This window comes from Anomalospiza imberbis, chromosome 4 (assembly GCF_031753505.1).
Source record: "Anomalospiza imberbis isolate Cuckoo-Finch-1a 21T00152 chromosome 4, ASM3175350v1, whole genome shotgun sequence".
Taxonomy (NCBI): Eukaryota; Metazoa; Chordata; class Aves; order Passeriformes; family Viduidae; genus Anomalospiza; species Anomalospiza imberbis.
Window position 1 is genome coordinate 44,600,904 of NC_089684.1, and position 26,491 is coordinate 44,627,394.

The 26,491-nt window shown below is 44.3% G+C and overlaps 3 protein-coding genes and 1 long non-coding RNA gene across 4 annotated transcripts in view; 3 read left to right on the top strand and 1 right to left on the bottom strand.

The window, feature by feature from the left end:
- Window positions 1-2,232: 2,232 nt before the first annotated feature.
- STBD1 (starch binding domain 1) lies at window positions 2,233-3,865 on the top strand. The gene is made up of 2 exons (XM_068188224.1): window positions 2,233-2,504; window positions 2,621-3,865. The coding sequence occupies exons 1-2, from the start codon at window positions 2,261-2,263 to the stop codon at window positions 3,421-3,423; spliced, it is 1,047 nt and encodes a 348-aa protein (XP_068044325.1). The 5' UTR covers window positions 2,233-2,260; the 3' UTR covers window positions 3,424-3,865.
- Window positions 3,866-7,184: 3,319 nt separating this feature from the next.
- CCDC158 (coiled-coil domain containing 158) lies at window positions 7,185-24,467 on the bottom strand. Its single transcript, XM_068189205.1, is given in 22 exon segments — window positions 7,185-7,321; window positions 8,088-8,189; window positions 8,601-8,813; window positions 9,780-9,847; window positions 10,695-10,846; window positions 12,459-12,584; window positions 13,077-13,169; window positions 14,206-14,364; window positions 15,075-15,187; window positions 15,306-15,454; window positions 16,216-16,407; window positions 17,116-17,404; window positions 17,407-17,583; window positions 18,499-18,681; window positions 18,684-18,702; window positions 19,258-19,371; window positions 19,807-19,921; window positions 20,937-21,016; window positions 21,251-21,448; window positions 21,450-21,555; window positions 21,798-21,859; window positions 24,441-24,467. Coding segments are annotated over 22 exon segments (2,814 nt in total). The 3' UTR covers window positions 7,185-7,244.
- A 186-nt stretch (window positions 24,468-24,653) lies between these two features.
- On the top strand, window positions 24,654-26,173 carry LOC137472820 (uncharacterized). Its single transcript, XR_010998431.1, has 3 exons — window positions 24,654-24,774; window positions 25,807-25,869; window positions 26,053-26,173. It is a non-coding gene; the product is annotated as an uncharacterized lncRNA (long non-coding RNA).
- A 14-nt stretch (window positions 26,174-26,187) lies between these two features.
- Window positions 26,188-26,491, top strand: part of SHROOM3 (shroom family member 3) — a 115,106-nt gene continuing 114,802 nt past the window's right edge. Inside the window, exon 1 of the mRNA XM_068188228.1 lies at window positions 26,188-26,295. The gene's annotated coding sequence lies outside the window, so the exon portion shown is untranslated. The remainder of the gene's footprint in view (window positions 26,296-26,491) is intronic.

Genomic DNA, 26,491 nt, shown 5'->3' on the forward strand with positions numbered 1-26,491 from the left:
GGCGATCGCTGTTACAAGCACGAGTAAAACCCATTACACCCCCATAAGCCCATGCTGCCTCTCTAAGGAAAAAGGTCCTCTGGGGACCATGCAGGACTGAGCTGGCAGTGTGGGTTATTGAGCTGTCCTTCCCTGCCTGGCTGTGCAGTAAGCTTGTCCCTTTGTCACAAGCTTGGTGACTCCCTCTTTTCGTAATGATCCAAATGCATTTATAGTATTGACAATTATCATCATGGCAATTTGGGTGCTTTGCTTTAGTTTCTTCTGGGTGAAAAAATCTCGCACCAGAAGAGGCCTGACTGAGCATGGAGATGAACAGAAGCAGAGGAGACCTTTGCCCTACTAATTAAAGCAGCACCATGCCTTTCATCCTGTGCATTTCTGTATCTTCAAAATAAACCCTTCCTTAAGGATTCCTGCATTCGTCTCTCCCAGGCTGTGTTTGCTTGATGCCTCTTCCTTCCTATGCTGTTTTATCAAATGTGCTTAAGGAAACAAATGTGAGGTTAGCAGCTCCAAACACTACCTCTTCATCTGTGCTGAGGGCTGGCAGGGGGATGCCCTTTTAGAGTAATGCTACAATAATTAATGGGTTGTGCCTGCTCTTCTGCAGGGAGGTGACAGGGAAGTCAAAATTACAGTGCACACATAGTACTTACAGAACAGCACCGTGTAGGTGGCCCAAACTGGCAATCCCAGCTGAGCAAGGTGGTGCACAGACACAGAGCAGGGAACTGGCTGTTTTGAAGGCTAGGAAAAAAGGAATGTAAGTAAACAGCAAAAATATCACCTACTCTGCAAAGTTTCAGTAGTTAGCACAACCCATTACAGCCAAGGGTCTGTTCTAAGCACCGAGCCTGAGTAGCACCTTGAAGCACCAACAGTGGTAAAAAAGAGTGCACCCAGCCCTCAGTCACTGAGAAAGTGCCCAGGCACATCCTGGCTCCACAGCTCTTTCCCTCCCCTGTGTCACCGAGCAGGAGATGTGAGCAGTGCACTTTCAGTCCATGCCAGGACACAGCCTGGACAGCCCAGTACCAAAATAGATATTTGGATTTAAGCAGCAGCTCAGCACTTTGCTGGAGGAGACGGTTCCTCAGCTACTGTGGTAAGCAAAGAAAGGGAAGATATTTAGATCATGAATTCTGTGTCTCTGCACAGCCACCCTCGTCCATGTCAGCCAGGGAGCTGCCCCACGGAGGCTGCACACTTGTGCTTCTATAAATTCGATTGACATTTACTGGGCCGTTAAGCTGAGGGAGCGCTGCTCAAACTGACGCTGAAAGATTAAGTTCACACACTGGAAATAGACTTACTGGGACATCCACTTGGCCATTCTCTTGTCTAATGAGATAGTGGGCAAAATCTCATCAGTGGGTTTTAGAGAGCCAGTCATGACCACACCTTTGGTCAGATAAAGAGAAAGGATTAAAAAAAGGCAGCAAACAGAACCGAGTAGAATTGCCTCCCCTCGCTGGGTCCCTGGCGTTAATCTTGTTATAAACAATACATTTGCAGAGTTTGTCACTCCAGAACTGCCAATTCATAATACCAATTCCCAAGGTGCATTTACTAAATTTCTCGGGTTTCTAGTAAGATTTGTCTGTATAACCTGTCATTTTTGAAATGTCGTTTGACATCATCACTTCTAGAGTAATAAAAGGAAAGTAAATTTAAATAAACATCAAATATACTCTGCATTAATGGACTCTGAAGTCCTAGCAGTCCAAAAAGCTTCCTGAGCATAAAACAGAAGCCAGGAGAACAGGGCAATTTTAAGGAATCCAGTTGTAGTCATTAGAGTATGATGAAGAGGTTACAAAATCAGCAGTGAACTCATCTCTCTTCTCAAAGATACCAGAGCAGAACAGGATTTTCACCAGCAACAAGCATTAAAATTACCAGCAAATCAGTCCCCCCCAGCATACCCTTGTAGGAGAATCTAAGCCCACCAGCATTGCTAGAATTAAACCTGCCGTGAGTGACCCTGCCTTGGCAAGGGGCTTGGGCTTAGACAATCTCCAGAGGTCCCTTGCAACCCTATAAATTCTGAGACAACGCGAAAGACCGGAGTGGGTGCGCAAAGAGCGGAAACTTTCTCCGCCCTGACTTTGGGAGCTCATGCCTTTCCACCGCCTCCGCGGCTCAGCCCGGCCCCGCCCGGCCCGCGGCGGCTCCTCCCCGGATCCGGAGCCCGGTTTAAAGCGGCGCCGGGGGGGGGGCTTGCCCCAGCGCGGTCACGCTGCTGCAGCGCCCGGCCATGGCCCGCGACCGCGGCCCGCCCGTGCTGCGGCCGCCCGGCGCCGCCGCGCTGCCCGCCGAGCCCCGCGGCTGGGGCTGGCTGGGCGTGGGGCTGTGGCCGGCGCTGCTCGTGGGGCTGCTGGCCGCCATCGTCGCTTGGTTCTGGTACGGCGACAGCGACGGGCGAGCCGAGGCGGGCGGCGAGGAGGCGGCGGCCGGCAGAGAGGGGCCCCGGCGGGCGAGCGCGGGGGCGGCGACTACAGGTACCGGGATGGGGAGGCGATGCCGGGGGTATCCCGGGCTGCCCGAGCCTGCGAGGACTTGGGTTTGCCGTTGCTCAGCTTAACCCGTTGACGTTCTCCCTCAATGTCACTTGCAGAGGATGCTGCGGTGGACGGGGAGCCGGGGCGGCGGGAGGTCGCGGCTGCTGCCCGGTCCGGCCCTTCGAATCCAGTAGAGGATCTGGCGGCTGTTTCAAGGGAAGAGCTTAACCATGTCCCGAGCGGTGCAGTTTTGGGCGAACCTGTGGAGCTGGAGCAGCTGATCCCGAAGCACGGTGTCACAGACCCGGGGGAGCATCCAGCCGCTATGACCAGCAACCAGGCAGGCGAACTGGAAGCCCAGGTGGGACAGGCAAGTGACGGATGGTGCGTGATGAACTTGGCAGGAGCCTCTGACGATGAGTGTAAGGACAGAAGCGAGGAGCAGCCGTGTCAGCCAGCTGAGAGGAGGGACTTGGACCATGAAGAGTGGGAAGTTGTTTCTGAGCACCTGGTCGAAGGGAAGGATGGCAGCATGGAAGACTCAGACAGCAAGGAATGGGAACCAGGAGACTGCTGTGACGGGGACTCGAAAGCAAAGCGAGTTGCAGCTGTGCCCCCCATGTTCCAGAACATCCACGTGGCTTTCCGTGTGCACTATGTCACCCACTCTGACACACAGCTCATCGGTGTCACGGGGGACCACGAGTGTCTGGGCCAGTGGCACAGCTACGTCCCCCTCAAGTGTGACAAAGATGGCTTCTGGTCCGAATCCATCAGTCTGCCCGCAGACACCAGAGTAGAGTGGAAATTTATCTTGGTGGAGAATGGCAAAGTCAGACGCTGGGAAGAATGCGGTAACAGGACCCTAGTGACTGAACACGAAGATCAAATTGTTCATCAGTGGTGGGGATACCATTAATGGGAAGGTGGAAGCTGCTGATCTAATAGCAGACCTGCCTAGGTGAACCACTGAGCCCCTAATCCTTAGGGGGGCTCCCCTTCTTCTCTAGGAGACCCTCTCGAGTGCAGAGCTCTGGAAATCCCGTATTGAACCACGTAAGCAGCAGATCTCTTTAGGAAACCTTTTGGCAACCTGAAAAATCAACTTTGAAGAGACACAAGGTAGGCTAAGAAGGCATGAGCAGCATTCCAAGCACCTGCCTGTCCAGGTGGATCTGGACCCTGGACTGGAGTTAGTGTTGCTTTGAGCGGGGCTATGGGATGCATCTTGGTACCCACTGCTTGGGCTTGGGAAGTGTTCTGGGAGGTGTGGTTACCAACACTGTAACAGGAACTTAAGTGTTTTAATTTATGTCATGTATTAAGGAAACAATAAACATTTTCAGATTGACAGTTCATTACCAATTGACCAGTGACCTCACTCATTTTGCTAACTTTGATCCAAGTGAGCCACTTGACCTGAAATCTTAGTGCTAAAGAAGTGCTAAGAAGTGGTCCTCCCTCTTGGAGTGACAAAAGGTTGAACCCCAAAATAGTTCATTCTCTACCCCCTACTGTCCAGCAATCATCTCGGCTCAAATGAAAGGCTTGGCAGGCAGCTCCACTCCTGCTGAAGGGAGAGCAAAGGTTACAAAAGGCTGTCTCAGCTTAATTAATTACTTTGCCAGAGTGGGAGCAGGCTTTAAAAAAATACCTGGAATGCTGTGATGGCCAGGGAATAGGGTTCTGGCTGGAACAGAGCAGTGTGGCATACTGATGAACAATTCCACAGTATTGCTAGCAAATACTTGGCTTGAACTTGTAAATATTTTTGTAAGACTAAGCTTTTCACCTTGAATTTAGTTTTTAGTTGTGGCCTTCTAGTAAGCCAGATGAAGTAGAATACTTCCAGCTTCTGCTAGTTGGTATCTTTATGTGATAGGAGCAGAAAGCTGCTCTGCTTCCCTGCCTTTTGTATTTTTGGGTACAAATACATGCTGCCACTTGAGCAAGCTCCTCTTTCTACAATGCTGAACCAAGCTCTGGCCTGCAGACAGCCCTTCCCTTGAGTAAGCTTGGTCTGGGAGAGCAGAGTTGTCTAGATCTGCAAGTATACAAATTAGCAGTTTGGTTTGGAAAAGGTACTTCAAAAAGCACACCACTAAATGCCTCTGCTAGTTCCTTCCTGCTCTGTGTGGTGGAGCAGCCTGGATGTGTGAAATAGAATAGCTTTGGTGAAAGACTGGGAGATGAACTTCAGAGCTGACCTCCTCCATCTGGAGGGTTAATGGGCATCCAGTTGGTGGGACAGTGCTAAAGCTGCTGGGAAGAACAAGTGTTGACAATGTTCTTACTGGGACTTTGATACCAGCTGTTCAATGAGAGTGGGTTGGGCTGCCTGTCCTGCAGACCTGGCCACAAAATAACTCAAGGAACTCCTGGGAGGGTGTTGAGGGGAGAGTGAGGAGGGAGAGAGACTTAGGCCGATTCCAACTGGCAATTTGGAATTTTCATTTTTATCCAGTAGAACAACCTTAGCTGCATTCTTAGCACTTGGCTTTTCTGACAAGAAACTGAAGTGGATACTGTAGGTAATATTCAGCAGCAATAGAAGGTGATTTTCAAAAATCCCTGCAGTCAAAGCTGCCGGCTGAGCGTATTTATACACATGCCTGAGGCTTGTCTGAGGAGATTAACTGTGCTATTAGATTAAGTTATTCACTAGAAAGCTACTTAACTTATGCTAGAATAGATGCTCTAATGCAATGGCGAACATGTCAAACACACCAACCCTGAGAAGTCTTTCAAATTGAGAACAATTTATTTTTTTAATTAAGCACTCTGATCCCACAGACAACTCACAGATTGTATCACCTTGCTGAATGATCAGCTAGGGTTTCTACAAAGACCTGCACTGAGCTTTTGCTAAAAAAGCCTCTAAATTATTATGTCATTCCCAGCAGGACCAATGCTATGTAAATTAAATGGCTTGGGTATGGTGAAAGAAAGAAATCTGGATTTCAATTTTTCTGGAGGAACCTATTAGTGTTTTCTCTAAGTTCATAGGTGTCTCTCTCATTACTGAACAATCTCTTTCCTCAAAGGTGAAAGCAGATTTCAACAAAGTTGCCTTGCTGCATAAAAAAGATGCTGCTGGAATGGCTGATAGCAGTCTAATACAATGTCCTGGCTGTGAGACCAGTGCAGCTACATGTGAGAAACAACTTATTGTTGACATTCCTGTGTGGATCTAACAGCCAGTGGCTCAGGACATCTCCAAGCAAACAATAAACTGTCTCACTCTCAGACTGGCAAAACCTGCAACTACAGAGCTACCTTTAAAGTTCACCTGCTCATACCCGAGAGCCAACTTCAGTCAAATTAGACAATTTGATTATTTTTATGTGAAACACCAACTATTCCTTTTTGTCAAGTAGTTTGGTGCACAAATGCTGAATGCTGCAGCTGGATGCTGAGCTGTGCAAGCAACCTGAGGGGACTGGGCATAAGCCATTTTAGTGTCTCCTGCAAAAACCTTTACTGCAGCTATTTTGCTTTGCAGAACCCATGCCTATCCCACGTAGTCTCTGGGAGTTGTCTCTCCACATATTAGCCTGCTGTTAGGTTTTCTCTCCCGGGGGTTGGTTGCCATCTGTGGTGTCCTTGCTGTGGGCAAGCTTGGCCTAACAGTCCTCCTGTGCCATCCACCTGCATGACATGGAATAACAAGTGCTGCTGGGGCTGCATGTATTCAGCTGCTCTAAGGCTCATGTGTCTATGAGCCTGTTCCTTGCCTGCTGCTGGTGGCAGGGGGGAAGCCCAGACCTGTCCCCAACTCTGCTGGATGCCAGCAAAAGGATGTTAAGCTGCTGCTTTGGGCTGGAAGATGTCCCTCCCTTCTCTCTGGTTGTCTGACCCCTCCACCTGCTCCCTGCCCCTGGCACACAGCTACAGCTTCTGAAACTCTTATCTTGGCTCATTGAACTCAACTGGGAGTGCACTTAGCAGTGACCTTTCCTACGGGTTCTTATTCTCTACACCTGACTCTTCCCTTAGGAAAATTTTAGAAGATTTGTCCAATATTTGTGCTAAGTCAAAACTGTGATACATGTGCCATGTAAACCAAACCTTTCTTTTTCATTGCAACTGATTTCTAGGAAAGGGGAGACGAGTTTACCAATATTTTGAGTGAGCTTGCAACACTGTTGGAAAAAGTATCAGAAACAGGACAAAAACAGTATTAGGAAAAAAATTCCTCAAATTAAAATACCGTTGGCAGTTACTGAGGACACCTTAAGAACAACTCAGTAATTTCTCCTCCCCACACAAGACTCAAACTAAAGTTTGATGAGTCCATTCTCCTTCAATGAATCATGGTACATTATGGAATTCAAACTTCAACAGGAAGAATTTAGCTTAGACATAGGGAGAAATTCTTCCCTGCGAGGGTGGGGAGGTGCTCGCACAGGGTGCCCAGAGAAGCTGTGGCTGCTCCATCCCTGGAAGATGTCCAAGGCTGGTCTGGATGGGTCTTTGAGCAACCTGGGATAGTGGAAGGTGTCCCTGCCTGTGGCAAGGGGCTGGAATGAGAGTATCCTTAAGGTCCCTTTCTACTCTGTACTTGCTGCTCATTTAAAACAAGAGTTATAAACTAGAATTAAAAAATTGTAAGAGCTTTTATTGTTAATCTTTAAAATAAATACATTATTTTAAACACAATGTAGGTACATTGTATTTAAAATAATGTATTTTAAACACAATGTACCTACATGAAAGCGATCACTAATGCATACAGTGCCATCACTTGGACAGCTTTCTCTCCTTTTCCTTGGACTTCTTTGTCTTGACCTCCTGAGTTCTGATCATTGGAGACATGGCTGAAAATAGCAGAAGAACTGATTAGCTCAACACCACCTTATGTTCCACAGGCTGAGGTCTCAGGTGCAGCCAGCTGAAGCTTCACAAAGTCCTCCCATAACAAGTTATGCTGTACCTGCAAAGCCCTTACAAATGCAGCTTCAGTTTGCAATTCTTTATGTGACTAAAGAAAAACCACTGAGGATATTAATGGATGGCAAAGAACAAAAATGAGAACACTTATATTTGACTTATTTATATAAATAACTTCATTCGTTTTACCTACATCAGTTCACTTGTATGTCCCTGACACAAACACACTATTCCATGAGGAGAAAGAATTTCCCAAATCTGTGCAATGAGACTTAAAATAAAGGGAATATACAATAAGAAAAAGTGCAGAGAAAATAAACCCCATCTCATTTGGCATCATGCCATGCCAGGAGCTCATGCAACTATGTTTTGGAAATCTTGCATTTTCCATGAAAGCGTCATCGGCTTGTCAAAAATTCTCTGTCATTGGCTGTGACAGCACACGAGGACACCCCTGAGCAGCTGCCATGTTTGACATATTAAGGACCCTGAAGCTTATTAGAGTTAAGGGGTACTGTGGAGTTAATCTAATTACTCTCCCAGGAGCAGGATAATGCACAAGTGGCTACTGCAAGTAAAACTAGTGTGTGCTAGTACAAGCACAGGTAGTGCTTCAGCAGGTACCAAGAACAGTTTCTGGAGAGTGTGTGTTTTTTTCAATGTAACAGGAATATTTCTGGTAAATATTGGCACCTTGGTTTTTTATGTGTAATGATTCCACCAGGTTTTGCAGGCTTTCCATCTCACTCTGTAGCCTCTTTGGTGTGGGCTCACTAGTTTCCATGGGCTGAGAAGCTAGAGGAAAAAAAGTAGTAATATTATATCATCAGTAATAATAAAAAGGGCCACTATAAATTATCTAAACATTCCCTTGAAATTGAAGTTCTTACGAAATAAAATCTAGGCCAACATTTTCAGTAAACCCCAGAACTTGACTAAAAGTGTTACATGAACCACAACAGCTATTACAAACATTTTTGTACTGCAAATACTTATGTCAAGCATCCTTACAGCCTTTTAATTTGAATAAGGCAATTGACCAGGCCTTAAAATTAGCGGTGCGTGGAATTTATCTTCTGACTGTGTAATGGATTAATTAGCTGCTATGCTTTTCTCACAATTCATTTATCACAGAATAAACCTTCTGCTTGAACAGAACTGGGAGAGGGCGACGGCGCCCAGATCAGGACGTGGGACTGGACGTACCTATTCCTGGGGCTGTGGCTGCTCCCTGCGGAGAGCCAAGCTTCCCTGGGGCTGGGCTGTGCTCAGGTGAGGCAGCAGGGCCAGCTGCAAGCTCATCAGGTGGGGTAGTTAAGAGCAGGTGTACTGGAGATTTGGCTCTGTGTCTGCCCTCCCAAGGGACCTGCTTGGGGGAGGATGTGCACCGAGGTGCTGCTGAGCAGGCGGATGCCTTTCCTAGGAGATGTCCAAGCAAAGAGCAGTGAGCACATGCCTGAGGAGGGACCCCCATGCAGGCAGGAGACTAAAGCCTCCTTACAAAACATGCTTGTTTCTGCTGAAGTCACTGGCATGTCAGAATGACTTTTGTTCTGCTTTCTGTTCCTTGTTTACTGCCAAAACAGGGAATATCTTGCCTGCTCATAACCCAATACTCTCTGCCCTTTACAAACTCAACTACTTCTCAAGTCTTCTACATAAGAAACCCCTGCTTGTAGCTCTTTTGGATACTAGGAAAATCCCTGGATGCTGCAGTTGGTTTGCTGGAAGGCAGTCAGTAACTACCCAGGAGATTTTCTTTAACACTCAGAATTACCAAAAGAATAGCCAAAGCAGTTACTCCTCTCAAGGAACAGAGCCTATCTCTGAAGAACAGTGGCCTAAATTCTAAATAGAGAAAAAAATCCGTGTCTGCAGGCAATTTTCACAGAATGGATAATCTATGGGCAAGAAAATAAAAAGTAGTTAAGATTAATATCTTCAAACCCTGCTGCTCAAAGCCACAGCTTCTTATTTCTTTTAGATAACAAAATTCATGTCATCACAGTTTAAAAGGTACTGACCCATCCAGTACTTGGAAGGAAACCATCAGCATTTTTTGATTCCTCTAAAAAGCCCATCCATAACTAAATATCCAAATAAAGAACTCAAGAGCCTAAATTTAAACTCCAAAAAATGTGACAATGCTATTGATGCTAATTACACATGTAACATGGAAGTTATCAATTTTGTGTCAGCCTCTGAAGAGCTGCTTTCCAACAAGATACAGATTTTGTAGCAAATGCAATACAGACTTTTCAGGAATAGCACCTGCTAAGAGGTATTTGAGTAAATTCCTAGGAAAAGATACTGTATTGGGACTATATTCTTTATAATATTCTGTAATGTTCCAGTTTGACATCAGTGCTGCCAGTGAAAACTTACCAAGGGATGTAAGGAGCAGGGAACCATCCTGGGACTGAAGATCTGCGGGATGTGAGCGGGGTGGATGCCTGAAAGCAAAATGAGGGCAAAACCTGCATTCTGGAATGGTTATGCTAAAGTTTGGCTGTACTAGCCAGCACCCACAGTGAGAATGTGAAGCTCTCATATGGAGTCTCCAGGTCTTATCCATGGAAATGAAAAGCAAACAATGTAAATACGTTTCAGAGCTCTTGCTTAGAGGGATGAAAGTGACATGAAAGCTTTGTTTTATAACTCCCAGGAAGCTCTTAGCATTATGAATAAAACAATACAAACAAACTCAGGATTTAAAAAGCCTTAGAAACTGAACCTCAAATGAGTACTGTGAGAAGCAGGTTACTCAGCTAAGTCGAAGCACTTCTCAATGTCCTAAAATGTGCTTTTCCATCATTCCTGCAGTAGCAGCCTCTCCAGCTGCAGTTTTGATTTAATCCTGATCAAAATTAATGAATTACATTTTTTATCAAGTATCCTTATGTTCTGGATTAGAAACATCAGAATTTGTGCTGTATTGATTTTCCAGCTTCATGTACTGCTGTCATTATCATGTGTTTGGTAAAAAAAAAATAAAACTCCTGCATTTGGATATTTACATATAGCAGGAAAAGAAGAAAGGAGTTCTGAACAAATATAAAAGCAAGCACTGAAGGCAAGTGTTGTGGTCACCTTCTATTTCCCTTCCACCTAAAGCATCTGAGTAACCTAGCAAACAACAGAAGCTTCGGAAGGTTCCAAATTATCTCAAGCTTATGTGTAAACGTGACCTTGCAAAAATACATCCCACACTGCTCCTGAAGCATGTCAAGAGCCAGATCCCAGTTTCAGAGGGCACTGTAAGTACACAGCACACAACAGAAATAAATCTATTATTCTTACACTGCATTCCTTATGGTTGTTAAAGGGGATTTTCTCCCACCGTGGCTGCTGAGATCCATGGAGGGAACTTCACTGTATGAGCTTAATTCTTGAAGAATCCTCTTCAGATCCTGGAATAGTTTTTCCTTCAAGATGTCCAGCTTGGTAGGCTTCTGAAATAAAATGATTCAGTTAAGAAGCATTCACAAAGGCACTCTGTTGTCAACTCTAGGCTGAACTCATCCAAATGCACGTATTTTCTCCCCCTTGACTCTTGTTTTGTCCTTTTTAACCCATGACCCCAGGTACTGCTGTACAGGGCACAGACACAGCGCTGAAGGGAGACACAGGAGCACCTGGGGGTGTTTGCCAGGCAGACTCATTCCATGTTTGCCATGCAAACTCTACAGCAGCTGAGCTGTCTGCAGATACAAACCCCTTCACTGCCACAGCCATCGTGGACATCAAGTGCAATATTATTCTCATTTTACTGCTCAGGACTCGAGGCAATGGCCTGGTTCAAAGAACCCTTTATTTCAGTGAAAACTGGATTTTTCACTGCTGAGAACTGGATTTTTCAGCATTTCACATCTTCAAAGCACTGCTCCCACTGACCTTTGTTCCATCTGGGGAATGGAAAAACTTTGCTACCTCACCTTCATTTAAAAAAAAAGGTAATTTTTAATGTGAACACGCTGGTTTCAGCAGGGCTTATATGGGGAACAAATCTTCAGCTTCATAATGGGTCAAAGTGACACTGAGTCAGACCAAATCCTCCTTTTCCACATTCCAGTTAGGAAACCAGATTATCACCCAGCAGAGTCTGTCTCAAGTGTTGGAGCTGCTTCATTTTGTACAATAACTAATGATGCAGGAACCAAGAAGATTAAAGTAGACTTCGATTCAAGTGCTCCTGCAACCTGTTGGGTCCTCACTGTAGTACTATATTAAAAATAAGTCCTTTTTCCTTCTTTATCTTCAGAAGTATAAATGTATTAACTCTGAAAAGAGAGAATGGGAGTGCCTGATGATGCAGGGATTTCACACAAGGAACTATCCTTTGTTCCTTGATGTAAATGCTTGCCACCACATCAGGAAGCAAACCAAAAAATGTTCCTGAAAAATATGCCTGCACTAACTTGTGGCCTCCTATAGGTTTTGAGGCTGAAATTAATGAAAATACCTCATACATCAAGTCACTTCTGGAGATTTACACAAAATCCATAAAGAAAATAGCTAAAGAATTTTTTTTATGAGAAGTTACAGTTGATGTTTTCTGTAATGAAAAATCAGTGCAAAATAGAATTTGATTAAAATCTAAAGGTAGACATACAAAACCAAAAGGAAGAAAAATTATTTGGATAAAACTGATCAAAATCAATCAAAGCCAGCCTGGAGGAAGATTCAAATATCAAGCAGATAATTAAATGTATCAACAACTAGGCACAAATCTGTTTCCACTGTCAAATGTGATTTACAGAAAAAAAAAAAAGTGAAAACCGAACCACTTACCTTCAAACTTAATGGTTCATAAATGTTATTTGTGGCAGAGGTAAAATAAACTCTTAGCCCAATCTATAGGATTTTTTACTTGTCCCATTGTTTTTTACACCAAAAACAAAATCTGAAAGAACACAGCTCATGTGAAGCTACAGGAATTATTTCACCTTTGGTGTAAGGAATTTGCTCTCGGATGCTCTGAGTGGATGCTGTCCCCTGAAGAAATTCCATGTTATTTTTGCTGTTTGGGACGTGCTGGTGCCCCATGCTGCGGCAGGCACTCACCTGAGGGGCAGAGCTGGGCAGGTACAGGGCATGTGGCCACACAGCAGAGAGGAGGTGGGACTGAGGCACAATGTGCTGCAGCTTCCCTGAAGCAGAAGCTGAGGAGTAGCCTGGGCCCTGCAGCTCCTGGGGAAAAACAATACAAGTTCCCCACCTTGGTCATTCATCCTCTGAAACACTTTTTGTATTGCTTTTGTAGAGTTGTATTTTGAATATAGCACTTTGTTCCTCTTTCAAAGCCAGCAGCTGGGGTGGGTCACTAAAATGAAGGATAATTTATTGTGATAAAACTGCTGTTCCCAAGGGACCATTTGTTTACAGCAGTAGCCTCACTGCAGGCTGAGTCCATGGTTAAAAATAAAAGTAAAAAAACATCCTCTAGCCATCTAAGCAGTAAAGATCGGGACTGGACTCCATCTAATATTTTGTTGTCCTTACTGTAAATAGCACTCCAAAAACCAATTATGGACATGTACAGCACTGAGGAATTCCAAATAGAAAAAGGTTTCAGAAAGAGACTTCTGAGAGCTGTTTGCACCAAAGAGGGTTAAACCTAAAGACAAGCCCCAAAGGAAATGAACCAGAGTCTAGGCTCACACTTTCCAGGAAGGCACTCACTCTCACATCCAAGATGTGCTGCAGCCTGCAGTGCATGGCTTCCTGCTCCTGGCACTGGATGATGCACTGGCACTCTGCAAACTGCAGGGATGCCTGCAACAGAGCACAGAAGGGGTACAAATGAGCTGTGCTAACTTTCTGGGGATTACACTCTTTGCTGTTTTCTCTCTGACAAAGAAACAAGGTGCACACAGGGATGCTGTATTTATCTCCTGCTATCAGCATGGAAATACTGCAGGATGCCTTTGCTGACAGGCTCACAGAAGCAACTGCTTATACAAGCCTGGCAGCCATAACATGCACACCAGAACGTCCCAGAAGGGGACAATATCCTTCCAGGGCCAGTCCCACACCTACTGAACACCTCTGGGATTAGAAAACTCAGCTGTGCTAATGAGTCAAAACTACATTTAAGGGTTTGAAAACCCTGAGGACTTGGCTGACCTGCCTTTGTTAAGTTTCTCTCTACCTTTTCCTCCTTCAAAAATTTACTCTGAAAAGGGGCATAAATAACCATACCCCACAAGAAAGGTAAGCTTCCAGTGACAAGCATTTAAAGTAATAATACACTTGGGAGGAGGCATCACAATTCTTTTGTCATTTGTTTTAAAAGGGATTGGAGAATGACGCCTTGCATAGCAATTGACATGAGAGAAAGTCAGACTCCTGAAAGGACTCTTCCTTCTGAGGAAGAGCAGCAGGCTATCTGCAGGGCACCTGGGATTTCTGTGCCAGTCAGACCAGACCTAACCTTAGGGGTCAGGTATGCCAGCAACAGAAACCTCACCTAAAAATGTAAAAGGCAAATGAAACAACACCATGCTCTGTAAAAATTGCCTCATATGGAACAGCAGAGAAAGAAGCTGTTCCCAGAGTCAGTGGAAGGTTCTACAGCCCACACGACACATTTACTTTAAATTCCCTGTAGTTTAGATTTCCCTGAGCTAATAAGGAGTAAAGCAAGAAAACTCTTAATGAAAATAGAAGCCTTTTACTATTAAAAAGTCTCCAGGTTAGGATCTTAAAGTACATGTGAAAAGAAAGTATTAAATCCAACACTTCTCTTCCCAGGTGACTGTAGAGGAAAACATCCAGGAATCTCCCTGAACTCAGAGTTTCCTTACACTACCTTATCAAGGGCTGTCTCCATCTTTTATAGATTTTCTTTCAGCCGTTTGTCTTGTGATCTCAGGATCCCCAGGTCCCCAGCAATCCTGATATTTTCTGCTCTAATAGAGCTCAGTTTCTGACTTAGTTTACTATTTTCTTCTCTGAGGTAATGCTTCTCCTGAATTTAAAATGGGGACATAATATGAGTCAAAAATTTATAAACGATAGACATTTATCTTCTGTAGACTTTATTCTTATCTTTGAACTATCTGAACTAATCATTTGAAAAGCTTAGATACTGCATCTTGCACAATGATGATGCCTTGTAACATGAAGAAAGGCCTTACAAGGAAAAGTGCAAATGGACTGCCCTCAATGAAACAAAACCTCCCATTTTTGATCCATTTTGAAACGGGAATTTTAAGCTTCAGGATCCACAGGATGCCAAGCCAGTGAAGAAATGAGACAGGTTACAGTGGACAGATATAAATGATCATTCATTGCTCTTGGCAACTGAGTGATTTCTACAGAAAGTGGAAAAGGACTCACAGTGATAGACAGACCCTGACACAGAGGGTTTACATCCAGAACCCTCGGAATCCAGAGGGGAAGCACCGAGGACCAGGGTCAGAAGGATACAGAATGCCTAAGTTGACATTTTTAGGAAGAACTGATATGTAAGAGCCTGATTCTCATTGCAACTACTCTCATTCTTCCAAGAACAAATATAAATTAACACCTGTCTCTGTGCAGAAGGCTGATTTCCATGGACACCGATCAAAACTATTTTTGGTCCTTTACGGGCTGACTGTGCTTTTGACCATGCATTTTTCCTAAGACAAACCTCTCTAAATGCAGTGAAATACTTTTAAAAGGAGTTTTTGTGACCTTAGCTACGTTTGCCATTGCCTCTTCCAATAATTTCATCTTGCTCTCTAGTGCATCTATCTGTCCTCTCTTGGCTGTGATCTGCTTCTGCATTCTTGCTGCAGCTTCCAGAGCTGGAAAACAGAAGGTTAATTCTCAGTGAACAACGAGGATTGGGATAGCAATGATTACAAATATTCTCTGGTTGGTAAGACAAATGTGTGTGATATTTGGGAAGTTCAATCCAGTTACCATTGCCATCAGGTCCCTCTGTAGTCTTTAGAGAAGTTCTGGCCTGTTTCAGTTCAGCTTGGGCTGATTTCAACTGCATTTTCAGTCTGTTTGCAGTATTTTCCATTTCCTTGACTTCACCCTGATAATTCCTCTTCAAATGAGAGCAAGTAAAGATTGAAATTAGAATGACAAAAAAAAAAAAAATCATTTTCTAGACTAAGATTACTGATCTGCTACCAGCTTGTGATAAAGGCAGTGCTCCCAAGGGTTATTTCCTGAGGGCACAGGGGTGTGCAGAGGGCAAAGCATGTCACCAGCAGCATCCAGCCAGCTCCTGTGCAGATTAACCTGGGAACATCCTTGAACTTTAGTGGTTACTTTGGATCCAGATCCTGCTTTGTCTAAATTTTAAATAATGTATTCATATCTATATATTTCAGAAGTATTTTTATAATTTTATACATCTGTATATATTTTAATAATATATCTTGATGGGGTTTCCCACACATCAGTCCTGAAAATTTGGAAGTTAAAGCATCAAATAATAACATTGTAGCAAATTTTCAACAAAACTAACTTTCACTATAACTTGGCCATAAATGGTTAATGGGATCCAGTCCTACTCTTACATACCTCTCTTGGAAAAAAGGGTCAGTTTGCAATTCTGTGATTTACTAGATCAGCTTTTTTCATCTCCTGACTCACGCAGTTTTAAGTATTTTTGCTCATAGTGAGATGGGCCATTAAGATTGTGTTCCCCCCATGCAGTGCCAGAATCCCACATAGCTCCCTGGAAGAATCTGACCATCCTGAGCTGGCAGGAACCTCATGCTGTACCAGCAGCCATATTTGGATTTGGCCAGCAGGCTGCTCTTTTATTTTTAACATGAGCCCAAATTAGCAGCTGTGGGAGCTGAGCTGAGGCTCCCTACCTGCAAGGCCAGCTAGCTCCCTCTGGCCAGCCTGGAGTTCCTGCAGGAGCTCATCTTTTTCCAGTTTTGCATCATTCAGTGCCTGGAGTCTCTCGGTGCATGTGCTAACCAGCTGAACCTTTTCCAGCTCCAGCTTGCTCAGCCTGGCCTCCATTTCACGAATTCTGGCCTCTTTCTCATCCTTTGCACTCTGCTTACATAAAAAACAATTATGTGTAATATACATAATTATATAAAATAACCACAAAGATGTGTGGATGCCAATACTTAAAAACCCAGTTTGGGGCAAGAAAGAAAATAAGAGTGAAACAGACCAACTATTTGTGTGAAAATTGCTAAACCAGGCAAAAAGGGTGCAGCAGCATTGGATCCGATGGCTTTCAAGAATAATTAACCTTACCAAGTGTAGCTTATGAAGATGATTGCCATTCTCTTACAGCAGCCCCCCCTATGTGCACGCAAATGCCTTCTCAGCAAAGAGAATCAAATTCCATCTGGAGTGATTTTTCTTCTGAAGATGCTGACCTGCATGGGACTACAACATCCTGTATTTCTTGTCTGAGAAATAAAACGGTGTCCTCAGTTTGGAATTCTGAGTGCTGCCTGTCTGCTGCTTCTCACTAACACTTTGTATTTCTGGTTCTGCTCCGGCGTGGACACTCATCTCACCGAGGTCATTCTAGCCTTCTGGCAGCTGCTTTTCAGCAGAGATTTATTCATTGGTAGTGGTAATGTTATAATATTATCCTCCTCTGCCCACTAACTGAGTGCTGTTAGAATTCCAGGGGCACTGCCTGACCTTCTTCAAAACCATAGTATCAGCACATTAAAGCAAAGATTTAAAACTATCAGACATTTACTGTCATAAAGAGACAAAAATACAGCATTGTTTACACACCTTAAAGCTCTTCTGCTTTGAGTTCCCAGTAATTTTTTTTTTTTTCAGCTGGGATTTCTCCACTTCCATTGCTCCAGCAGTTTGGCCATGCTGGCCCATGATCTGGGTCATGTTATCAATTTGCTTTTGGGAGATCTCCACCATCCTTTCCTTTGCCAACACATGCAGTTTCAGTGCCTTGCACTCTGACTGCACCTTGTCTAAGCAGCCCTCTTCACTCCTCGCATGATGGAGCTCCTGCATCCTGCTGCCAAGTTGGAAACACAGCTCCCTGATTTCCTGCCTGCTAGCCCAAAGGCTCTCTCCTCCTCCTGCAGACAAGCCACCAGACCTGAGCCTGTTCGCTCAGCAGCCTCCAAATCCCTCTGTCTGGCTGCCAGACGCTCTGTGACTTTACACAGTGCTTCCTTGGTCATCTCCAGCTGCACAGTCAGAGAGGAGATTCTTCCAATGCTTTCATTTTTTCCTCAATTGCAGCCATCTGAAGAATAACAATACGATCAACCAAGAGATCTGTTTATTTCTACTTTTTGAATGTCCTGGCACATTTCTGTTTTTCTGTAGTACACCTCAGTTGCACAGAAAAATTAGGTCAGGATGCTCTGGCTCTTCTCTCCCTCCATTTTAATAACTGGAGTTATTAAAATGGAATGGAATATAGGTTTTTTTAAGCACAGGAAATTAAAAATGTTAAACCGATGTTAAAAAAAAAAAAATAATCAACTGGAAATGTTAATACAAAATTCAGAGCACTTAAGGCTCAAGAACTTTAAGTGATAAAAATCAACCGGCTGCTCTCTGAAGTTGGGGAAGAAACAATTACATCAATAATTTATTACTGATTTAATTCCTGCAAGCAGCAATATGCACCATTTGAACCACATGCAACTGTGATTCAGAAACTGGTAACAGTGCAAAGTACAAACAGAAGAAAAGAGTGAATTTCCTGGTGGGAGAATTTTCAGCAAAAAATGATGGATTGAGAAAATGAATGATGTGTGAGTTAGCTCAAGCCTATGGTTTGGTAGAAAATAAAAGAATCAACTGGATCTTTATTCATAATGCAAAGAAGATGACCTAATTACAGCTCATTTTTGAGGGGTTGAAGTTTGGAAAAAAGGGGAACGTAAAGTGTGTAAAGGCAAGCATCTACTCTGTCAGAAGGAATTCTGACAGTACTCACTGGTTCATAAACACAACTTCATTACGTTTTCATTTAATACTGCATGAAGTAAAGCATTATGAAGGCCTTGAACTCACTAACCACTCTTACAGACGTGCTCACAGCTGAAAAGAACACATTCAACAATTTGGTAGACCTGGCAGCATTAAACTTCCTGGAAATTTACAAAATCTCATTTGGGAGGTTTAGAGTCAAAACCACCAACCTGGCACTCCATTTGTCTGCGACACTCAATCCTCATTTCCTTCAGAGCCTTTTCCATGCTCTGCAGTTGCATGTTTCTGTTGTCCAGCTGCCTCCTGAGCTGCTCCATGGTGATGCTGTTCTCTGTGTTCTGATCCCAAAATTGCTTATTTTGCTCTTTTTCTAGGCTTAGCTCTGTCTCTTTTTGTGGAGTTCAGTCTATGAGAAATTAAAGTCATCTCTCTCCTAAAGAAATTCAGGATTTTTTTTGTTCTCTTCATGATAATTTAAAATGTAAATAATGTTAAAAACACTGACACACACATTTCAGAGCTACTAATTTCAACATTATGAATTTAAAGTGTGGCCCAAGGAGACTTACCAATGGGTATTTCTGCTAATCGTAACTTCTGCTGTTGCTTACCGCTTGAATATTGGATGAGCCTTGCAAAATATGTGTTAAAGGACCAAGGATCCTTAACAGAGGGATCCTTGAACCTGTGAGGTTAAAGTGGAGGTAGCTTAGCATCTTTATATGATTTGCATAGGTTTCTGTGGCTTTGAATTTATGATAAAGTTAAGCCTTCATTCTGAATGTCCCTCATCACTATTGGCAAAGGCCCCTGGGCCTTTCACAGCAAATTCAAATTTCTAGTTATAAGTAATGGTCAAATTTAATTAAAAGGGGAAACAAGCAAGGTGCAAATCTGAACACCAGAAGTAAGGAGAGACTTTTAGAAAGCGAGTTTTTTCAATACTTTAACTTCTTTTTACCAACAATTGATGAATCTGGTCCTTTGGATTTCCAGGTTCCTGGCTATATTGTGCCTGGTCTGTCTGAGCTGTCTCAGAATGAGCTAGGTGCAACTGCTTCTCAAGGTCTTGGACCTAAAAAAAGGCAAATATTCATGAAGAATTACCTTAAAGCATTCTATTTAAACAGTAGATTTGATTCCTTCTGGTTTTCTTCCAGGTCCTACAAAAGAAAAGTCCTGTTTTCACTGAGGACTATTCCTTCACCATGGCTACACTGAGAAATCTCCAGGCACACACGTTCTGTACCAAGCACTGTTCACTTTCTCTGAAAGGAGGCAACTTCTGCCAGTGTATGAGATGACGGACCAGTCTACAAGGCTATTTAATAAAGATACTCTGATGTACCATGTTTAAGATAATGTAATTTATCCTTACATCCAGACAGTTTTTCTGAAGCAATCCCTCATCAAGAGACTTCCCTCCTGTCTCTGGAACATTTCAGATCTCCACACACTCAGTTTCACTGGCACCAGTGAAACGGTGCTAACAGGCAAATCCACACAACACCTTGTTTTCATAGATCCTCTTCACTTCTCCCAGCTGGGAACAGAGCTGACAAACTGTGGATTCCATGTGACAGACTTGATGTGGATGCAACAAATTTGGGGTTCTTGTTTGTTCTCTATGGGAAGTTTGAGGTGGAAAAATTAGAAACTGGAAGAAGCATCAGAGGAGAAGCAGCCTCAGCCTCTTCATCCTCACCCTGCCTAACACATGGATGTTTTCTCTCTCCTCTATATTGCGTGGTTTTGTGGGGTTTCTGTTTTTATCCTTTTTCTCTTCATTTCAGTCTATGCAACCAGTGCTTCACTTAAACAAAAGCACTGAGAAACCAAAAGAATAGGGCAGACAGTGGAGTGCAGGAGCAGCATTAGATTTCTCTCAAATTAAGGTTACTCTTAACATTTCCCACACTATAATCAAAGCCCAGACTTAACGACCTGTCTCCACCAGGCTTTGGATGCTACTTGCAAGCTGCAGGCACTGCGAGCTTTACGAGGCAGTGCTGCCACCTCGTGCTCATGCTCATTTCTTAGCTGCTCAATCCTCCTCCCAAAAGAAAACACTGGCTATTACTTCATCTTGGCAAAAACTTCTTTCACTTGTCAGAAACGTAAGAATTTGGATGTTCTAAGTATCAAGCTATGGATAATTCCGCTTTGAAGGGGTTACTATGTAAATCAAGTGGATGGCGGGGTAAAAATTAGGACCTCTCAAAGGAGAAAGGACAAAACTTGTAGTGAAAGCAGCAAGAAAAAGCTGATTTAACTACCAAAATTACTGTCAGTCTTTTCTTTTAATGGTGGAACTGAGGCCCCAACAAATTCCACATGTCCACTTGAGCGAAACTTAGAAAAGTAAGGTGCAGAGATTGTTCCAAAGTAGAATTTTTGTGGCAGTAACTAAACCGGGAGATGAACACTGTGAAAGGAAAAAGCAGCACAAAGTCATGAGCAAATAAACATCTTTTATTGGAGTGATTATTGAAGTCCTCAAAAACATTGCTTGCTACCCCCTAGTCACCCCACTCCAAATTCAATCATCATCACAAAGGAACTCTCTGTGGAACACATTAAAAATGTCTGGATATGCTTTATGAATTGAAAAAAAAAAAAAAAAAAACAGAGAATAGGTACCTCATTTGATGCTGCTGGAGCAGAAGTTATCTTCGGGTCTGTGAATCTTTTGTCAGCAACTGAAGTTCCTCCTCCACCCACTGTGAACAGATGACACAGCAAAGCCCTGAAGGAAAGGCAGTATGAACAGCAGATTCTAAAGTGTGATTTCCTCCCTTTTGGTTCCAACTCGAGCAAGGTGCCACTTGCACCTCTTTATGCCACAACCCTTTCCCTAGGCCAGGTTAGAAGGGGGCTCAGGGAGTTCTCAAATGCATTTCCTGAAAGTCAGAACACAGAGCATTGGAAGGAAAAATAGGACTTTGTTCACATACCAGGACCAGCTTTCCTTTGAGGTGTGACACCTGGGAGTCCAGATCCTGCAGGACACCACAAAATGCTGCGCTCAGGCTGGCAATGTCCCCATGCTCACAGAGCTTGCTGCCCGCCCTGTCTCTGCAGTCCATTAGGCTGCCAGGTAATTCCAGCAGTAACTCCTCGTGGCTGTGGAGCACTTGTGTCAGATGCTCATTTTTGGCTGCCGGCCTCCCTCAGCACCTGGTCCTGCTGCAGCTTCCAGCTCTCCAGTACTATTTTTAACTGTATTTGTAGATTCTCTTGGCTCTGAGACTCCTTTTGTCTGAATTCGGAAACAGGAGTAAAATAACTTAGAGAACAGGATTCACCTGGAGTTTCACCCTCACAGGTGTAATGCTTCAGTTGATTAACTGCTGGTTTTTACAGCTAAATAATGAGTTGTTTTCTAACCCCAGAGTGCTATAGTGTTATTCCAGGAGGGAAGCTTTTCCCTGAGGAAGCCTGCTGTGCCTCTCAAAGCTCATACAGACAGTCTCCATGGTAAATCTGTCTCAGCCCTCATACCTGCTGTCCTGAAGTGCATCGCTTTCCAGTTGCGTTTCCATCAGTTCGCTCTGCCAATCAGACTTAAACGGATTTCCTCACACAGCTCACTGGTCTAAAGGAGAAAAAACAAACAAACAATCAAACTAAACCAACCAAAATACTGAAGACATGACCTAAACCAAAAAGAGGCTGCTCAAAATGGTGCTGGTGAAACTGTCAAAAGACTCAGCAGTGACAAGGACTCACCTAAATTTAAGAAGCTGTCCCAAATTTCAAATCACTTTATGCAGCCTCTTCTGCACATCTCCACCTTTCTGAGAGAAACTGCAGAATGAGAGGAGAGTTTGGTTATATAAAACTTTGAGTACGAAACAAAGGAAACCTGAGCCAATTCACACCATCTTATTTTACTGGAATTGATCAGGCAATGGACTATTTGCTCCATTCCTGAGGGTGTGGTGTCAGTCTGACTCATCAGTCTGAATCATTTAGTAAATCAAACCTCAGTTTGCCATCAGTTTTCAAATTCATATATGACCCTTCTGTGGGAGAAACTTTGAAATATTAGATATACAACTGTGTATAAAAATCACTAAAATCAAGCTCTACCTTCTGGGGGTAAAAATAATGACACATAGCAGGGACAGGAATTTTCTGCAAACAAATCCTCTGTACTACCTTAATTCCTGGATATTCTTGTTCATTGGAACAGCACCTGTGAAGAAAAAGACGTGCATTTACTTTTTACTCTATTAAGAGTCAACTTTAACAAAATTAATTCTACCCTTCTAAGTTTAAAACCGCAGGAGGAATTAAAGTTATTTAAGGGGAGGTAAGTTTTCCTCCGTTTCCAAATCTTCTGGTCTGTTTTGCCAGGATGAACCCAGATGCAGGCAGAAAAAGAAGAGGAAAATAAGAACAAGAAAAAAGAGGAGGAAAGGGACAGAAAGGGAGAAGGAAAGGAGAGGAATCTGTTAGTGGCAGTTTTAAATCAGATGGTATTGACAGGTTTCTTGTTCAGTTTATTTGGATTTTCCTCTGTGACTCGTCCTCTGGCGCACAGGTGACCACACCGCAGGCCAAGAGGCAGCCCCAGCGGCACCTGCCATACCCAGCTAACTTAACACCTCCAGCAAACCCCTCTACCTGACACAGCCACGCCGGGGGTGCTTCCTGTGGGCACACCGAGGAGAAAATCGGAGCCGTGCCACGGCAGGCACGGGAGCTCCGAGGCGCCGCCAGGAGCCGCCTCCCCTCAGGCGGGCCGGCGCCCGTCGCTTTCCCGCCTTCGCCTCCCGCCGCGGGCCGTGAGGGACGCCCGGGCAGCTCCATCCCCTCAGCGCTGCGGGACACCGCGCTCCCGGGGCTCCCAGCTCCGCAGGGCGCTGCTGCCGACCCAGCCCGCCTTGGGGAGAGCCGCCAAGCTCCTCCCGCCTGCTCCCCCGCGGGAAGGGGCCATCCCGAGCCGCCGTCGGTTTCTGGAAGACCCGCTGGCACCAACCGGGAATTGCGGCGCCAAGCCCCTCAGCCCCAACATGGCCGCTGCCCCCTCACGGCGTGGGCACCACTTTGTGGTCGGGGGATCCCAGGTGGTTTCGCGACGCTGCTGCTTGAGGCTGGGGACAAATATCCTCTCACGGGGATAGGGAAGGGCCTGGATTATTTTCCATACGATATTTGGCCAGTAAGGTGGGACATTTTGGAGGGGTGACCGTGAGCTGATTGAAGGCAGAAGTCGGGTGAGGGGACTTTCTCCCGCCAAAGAGAAGCCCAGAGGGTCAAAAGCAAAAGATTCAAAGGCATCTTGCCCTAAATCCAGTTCAGTAATAAAAACTGGAATATTTTTATTTTTACACTAATCTCGGCAGAGAGGACAAGACTGTGTTCCTTGGTACTTTCAAGGTGAGGGGGAGAGGGTGTGGTGTCAAGAGGTGGTTACTTTACTTCAGCAGAGGAAATGACAGGGCTGACTATGCCATTTTGGATCTCAAGTTCAGGAATGAACACACAGGTGTCCATAGGCTGTCCCTCGTTTCAGATTATTCAAAAGACCACCTTAATACAAGTTTCCAGGAACAGGTGTATGAACTGGGCCCAAAACAGAATCCTGAGCTGGAGAGATTAAGTCTGAGAAAACTCAAGAGACACACAGGTATGTTAATTTATTTAAATATCTGACTAAGAATTAAAACACATAGCCATTCCTCAAAGTTACCACATAATTTTCATTTACAAAAGAAAAAAACATCCACCTGGTGCTGAAAGACAGACAAAAGGAGAGAAGTGGTTTTACGTGAACTACTACAGAAAGTAAGAATTAACCAGCTGAAAACAGACCTCAGCTCTCCATTCTCCTTGCTGCACTGCAATCCCAAGTGGAAAACAGCTCGAGGAAAGGACTTCTATCACACCACCCAGAAGAGGCAGCAGCAAAAAGATATTTCTTATCTACAGGAATAAGAGATAAATTAGTGTTTAGGTAAATACAATATCCTGAAGCTCTACGATATCCCCAAACGATATTTTAATCCTCCAACAGTCCCAGGTGTTAACAAAGCATAAAAACTCACCGGGGAGGGGGCCAGCACCTACCTCTGGCAGGCAGGGCTGGGCTTTGTTTCTCCAGGATTTGGGATGGGGCACTGAAGTTTTGCTCCTCACTGTGGGGTTGGGAAAGGAGGAACTCATCGCTCCGCCTTCGTTCCTAATTTTTCCGTGCTGCGGGCTGGCAATCCAACTTCCCAAGCCCTGTTGGGAGCTACCTGCTCTTTATTCCACCCCTCTGCTCCCTCGGTAGCCTTGACAACAGGCTCCTCCCTCAGGAGCCGATCATGTGCATGAAGGAGAGCCAATAAACGCTGTACGCAGGATGTATCCGCCAAGTGTTATTCAAAGTCTGGCTTCAGCGGGAAACTTGATATCTTTCCCATATCTTTTCCCCATCGGGATCCTGGCAAGGTGCTTTTTTGCAGAACGCCACCTGTCTTGACTACAGGTGCCTTTTTTTATCCGTTGTTTCTTGGGAGTCCAGGTCTGGAGCCCCCAGCAGCCCCCGTCATTCTTGAAACAGAGTTACTCTGTTACAGGTAGAGATTTGATTTACAGGATCAAATTCCTGTGTAACTTTCCTCCTGTTTGGGAGTGCCTCTGAAAAGGTATCAGGATGCAAGTATCAACTGCTTATGTTTAAAATAATCCATTCCTCCTAGAGGGGGTAGAGCTTCAGAGGAGGGGATTGGAGTGATTTATGCCAGCAGAGACTACTCACATACCTGGGCCATACCCACCAGCCACTTCAGAGTTGGTTAAAGGTTCTAACAGTGGCATGAATGGTTTAATCATCATCTTATTTGGGCTGGGAACGGTTGTGATGACTCTTGTGATTCCTGGTTCCTGACTGGAACTCTGTTTTCACCAGAGTGGTGACATCAGATAGATGGGAATTCAGATGCAGGGGGAAAACCTGCAGGTCTGAGTTCAAACGCCCTGGGTTCGCATCCTTGGGTTGTGGCAGCGCTCGTGCTCCCCTTAGAAGGACAGATCCCTTCCCCTCCTTGGCTTCTTGCTTTTCAGTTTGCTTTGAGGAGCTGAGCGACCCACAGCAGCCCTGTGCCGAAGACAATATTAATGGAGAATCTCTTTCCTGTTCTCCAAAGAAAGTTCTTTCCTTTCAGGCTTCAAAGACGAGTGCCTTTTCCAACACCAGATGGATGTGGATTCATTGATTTCACAGGTTACTTCTGTTTCTCAGCTTTGTTCCTTCCTTTCACTCCCAGATCTTGGTTTCCCTCTTTCTCTGTCTGATTTTTCACATTTTTACCTCAGGCCTATCCAGACAAACAAGCTTATTCTGTGGTTTGGAATGAAGATGAGCTCAAATCCAACTGGGAATCTGAGTGGAGGTTCCCTGTGTAGCCCTAGGAATTTTTCTCTGGAAGCACCTTGTGAATGTTAGTTGATGATTGCAATCCTTTTGATACCATGCAGAGCCTCAACATGTTTTCCCTCCTGTTATTTCCTCTTTTAGATGCCAGACTGACATTTTCCAGAGCTGAGGAGATGGATACTTTACAGTCAGCCTCAGCTGATTGTAGGTAAGTATAGGAAAGCCATATTTTTGATTTATTTGTTCCTGATTTTTTTTTTTTTTTTTAAAGAAACTTCCAGGGAAATTGCTACCCCAAGAGGGAATGATTCATTTCTGAAGGGCTCCTGGGCTGATCCAGGAGAGCTGTGTCTTTTGACACTTGTGTTTTATTCCATCCTACTGCAGATTTAGGTGAATGGCTTCAGGACTCCTGGAGAGAGGAAGAAGCTGGGCCCACTGGTGCCTGAAGGATGTCCATTATTTGAAATTCCTGACACTCCTCAGCTTACACAGAGCCCTGCCTGGAAGGAAAACAGAAGTTCTTCAGTGATAAAACCAGGGACCAAGGGAAAAGGAGTGCTTCTTTTTCAGCCTTTTCATGTGCTCTGTATGGCCATCAGCAAGTCACCCGTTGGGTCTCTGTGAAAGGTAGGAGGGTCCACATTATTCCACAAAACTTCTCTTTAGAGACAAATCGTTAATCTTCTTCCTCTCAACTTACAGGATAGAACTCAGCAGCAGGTAGATTTAAACTAAGCCTAGTGTTTAGTTCTCCTGCCAAAAGTAACAAGTGCGTACAAAATGAGCTGAATTTCCTGTCTTTGATCAGATCAGGCGCTCTGAA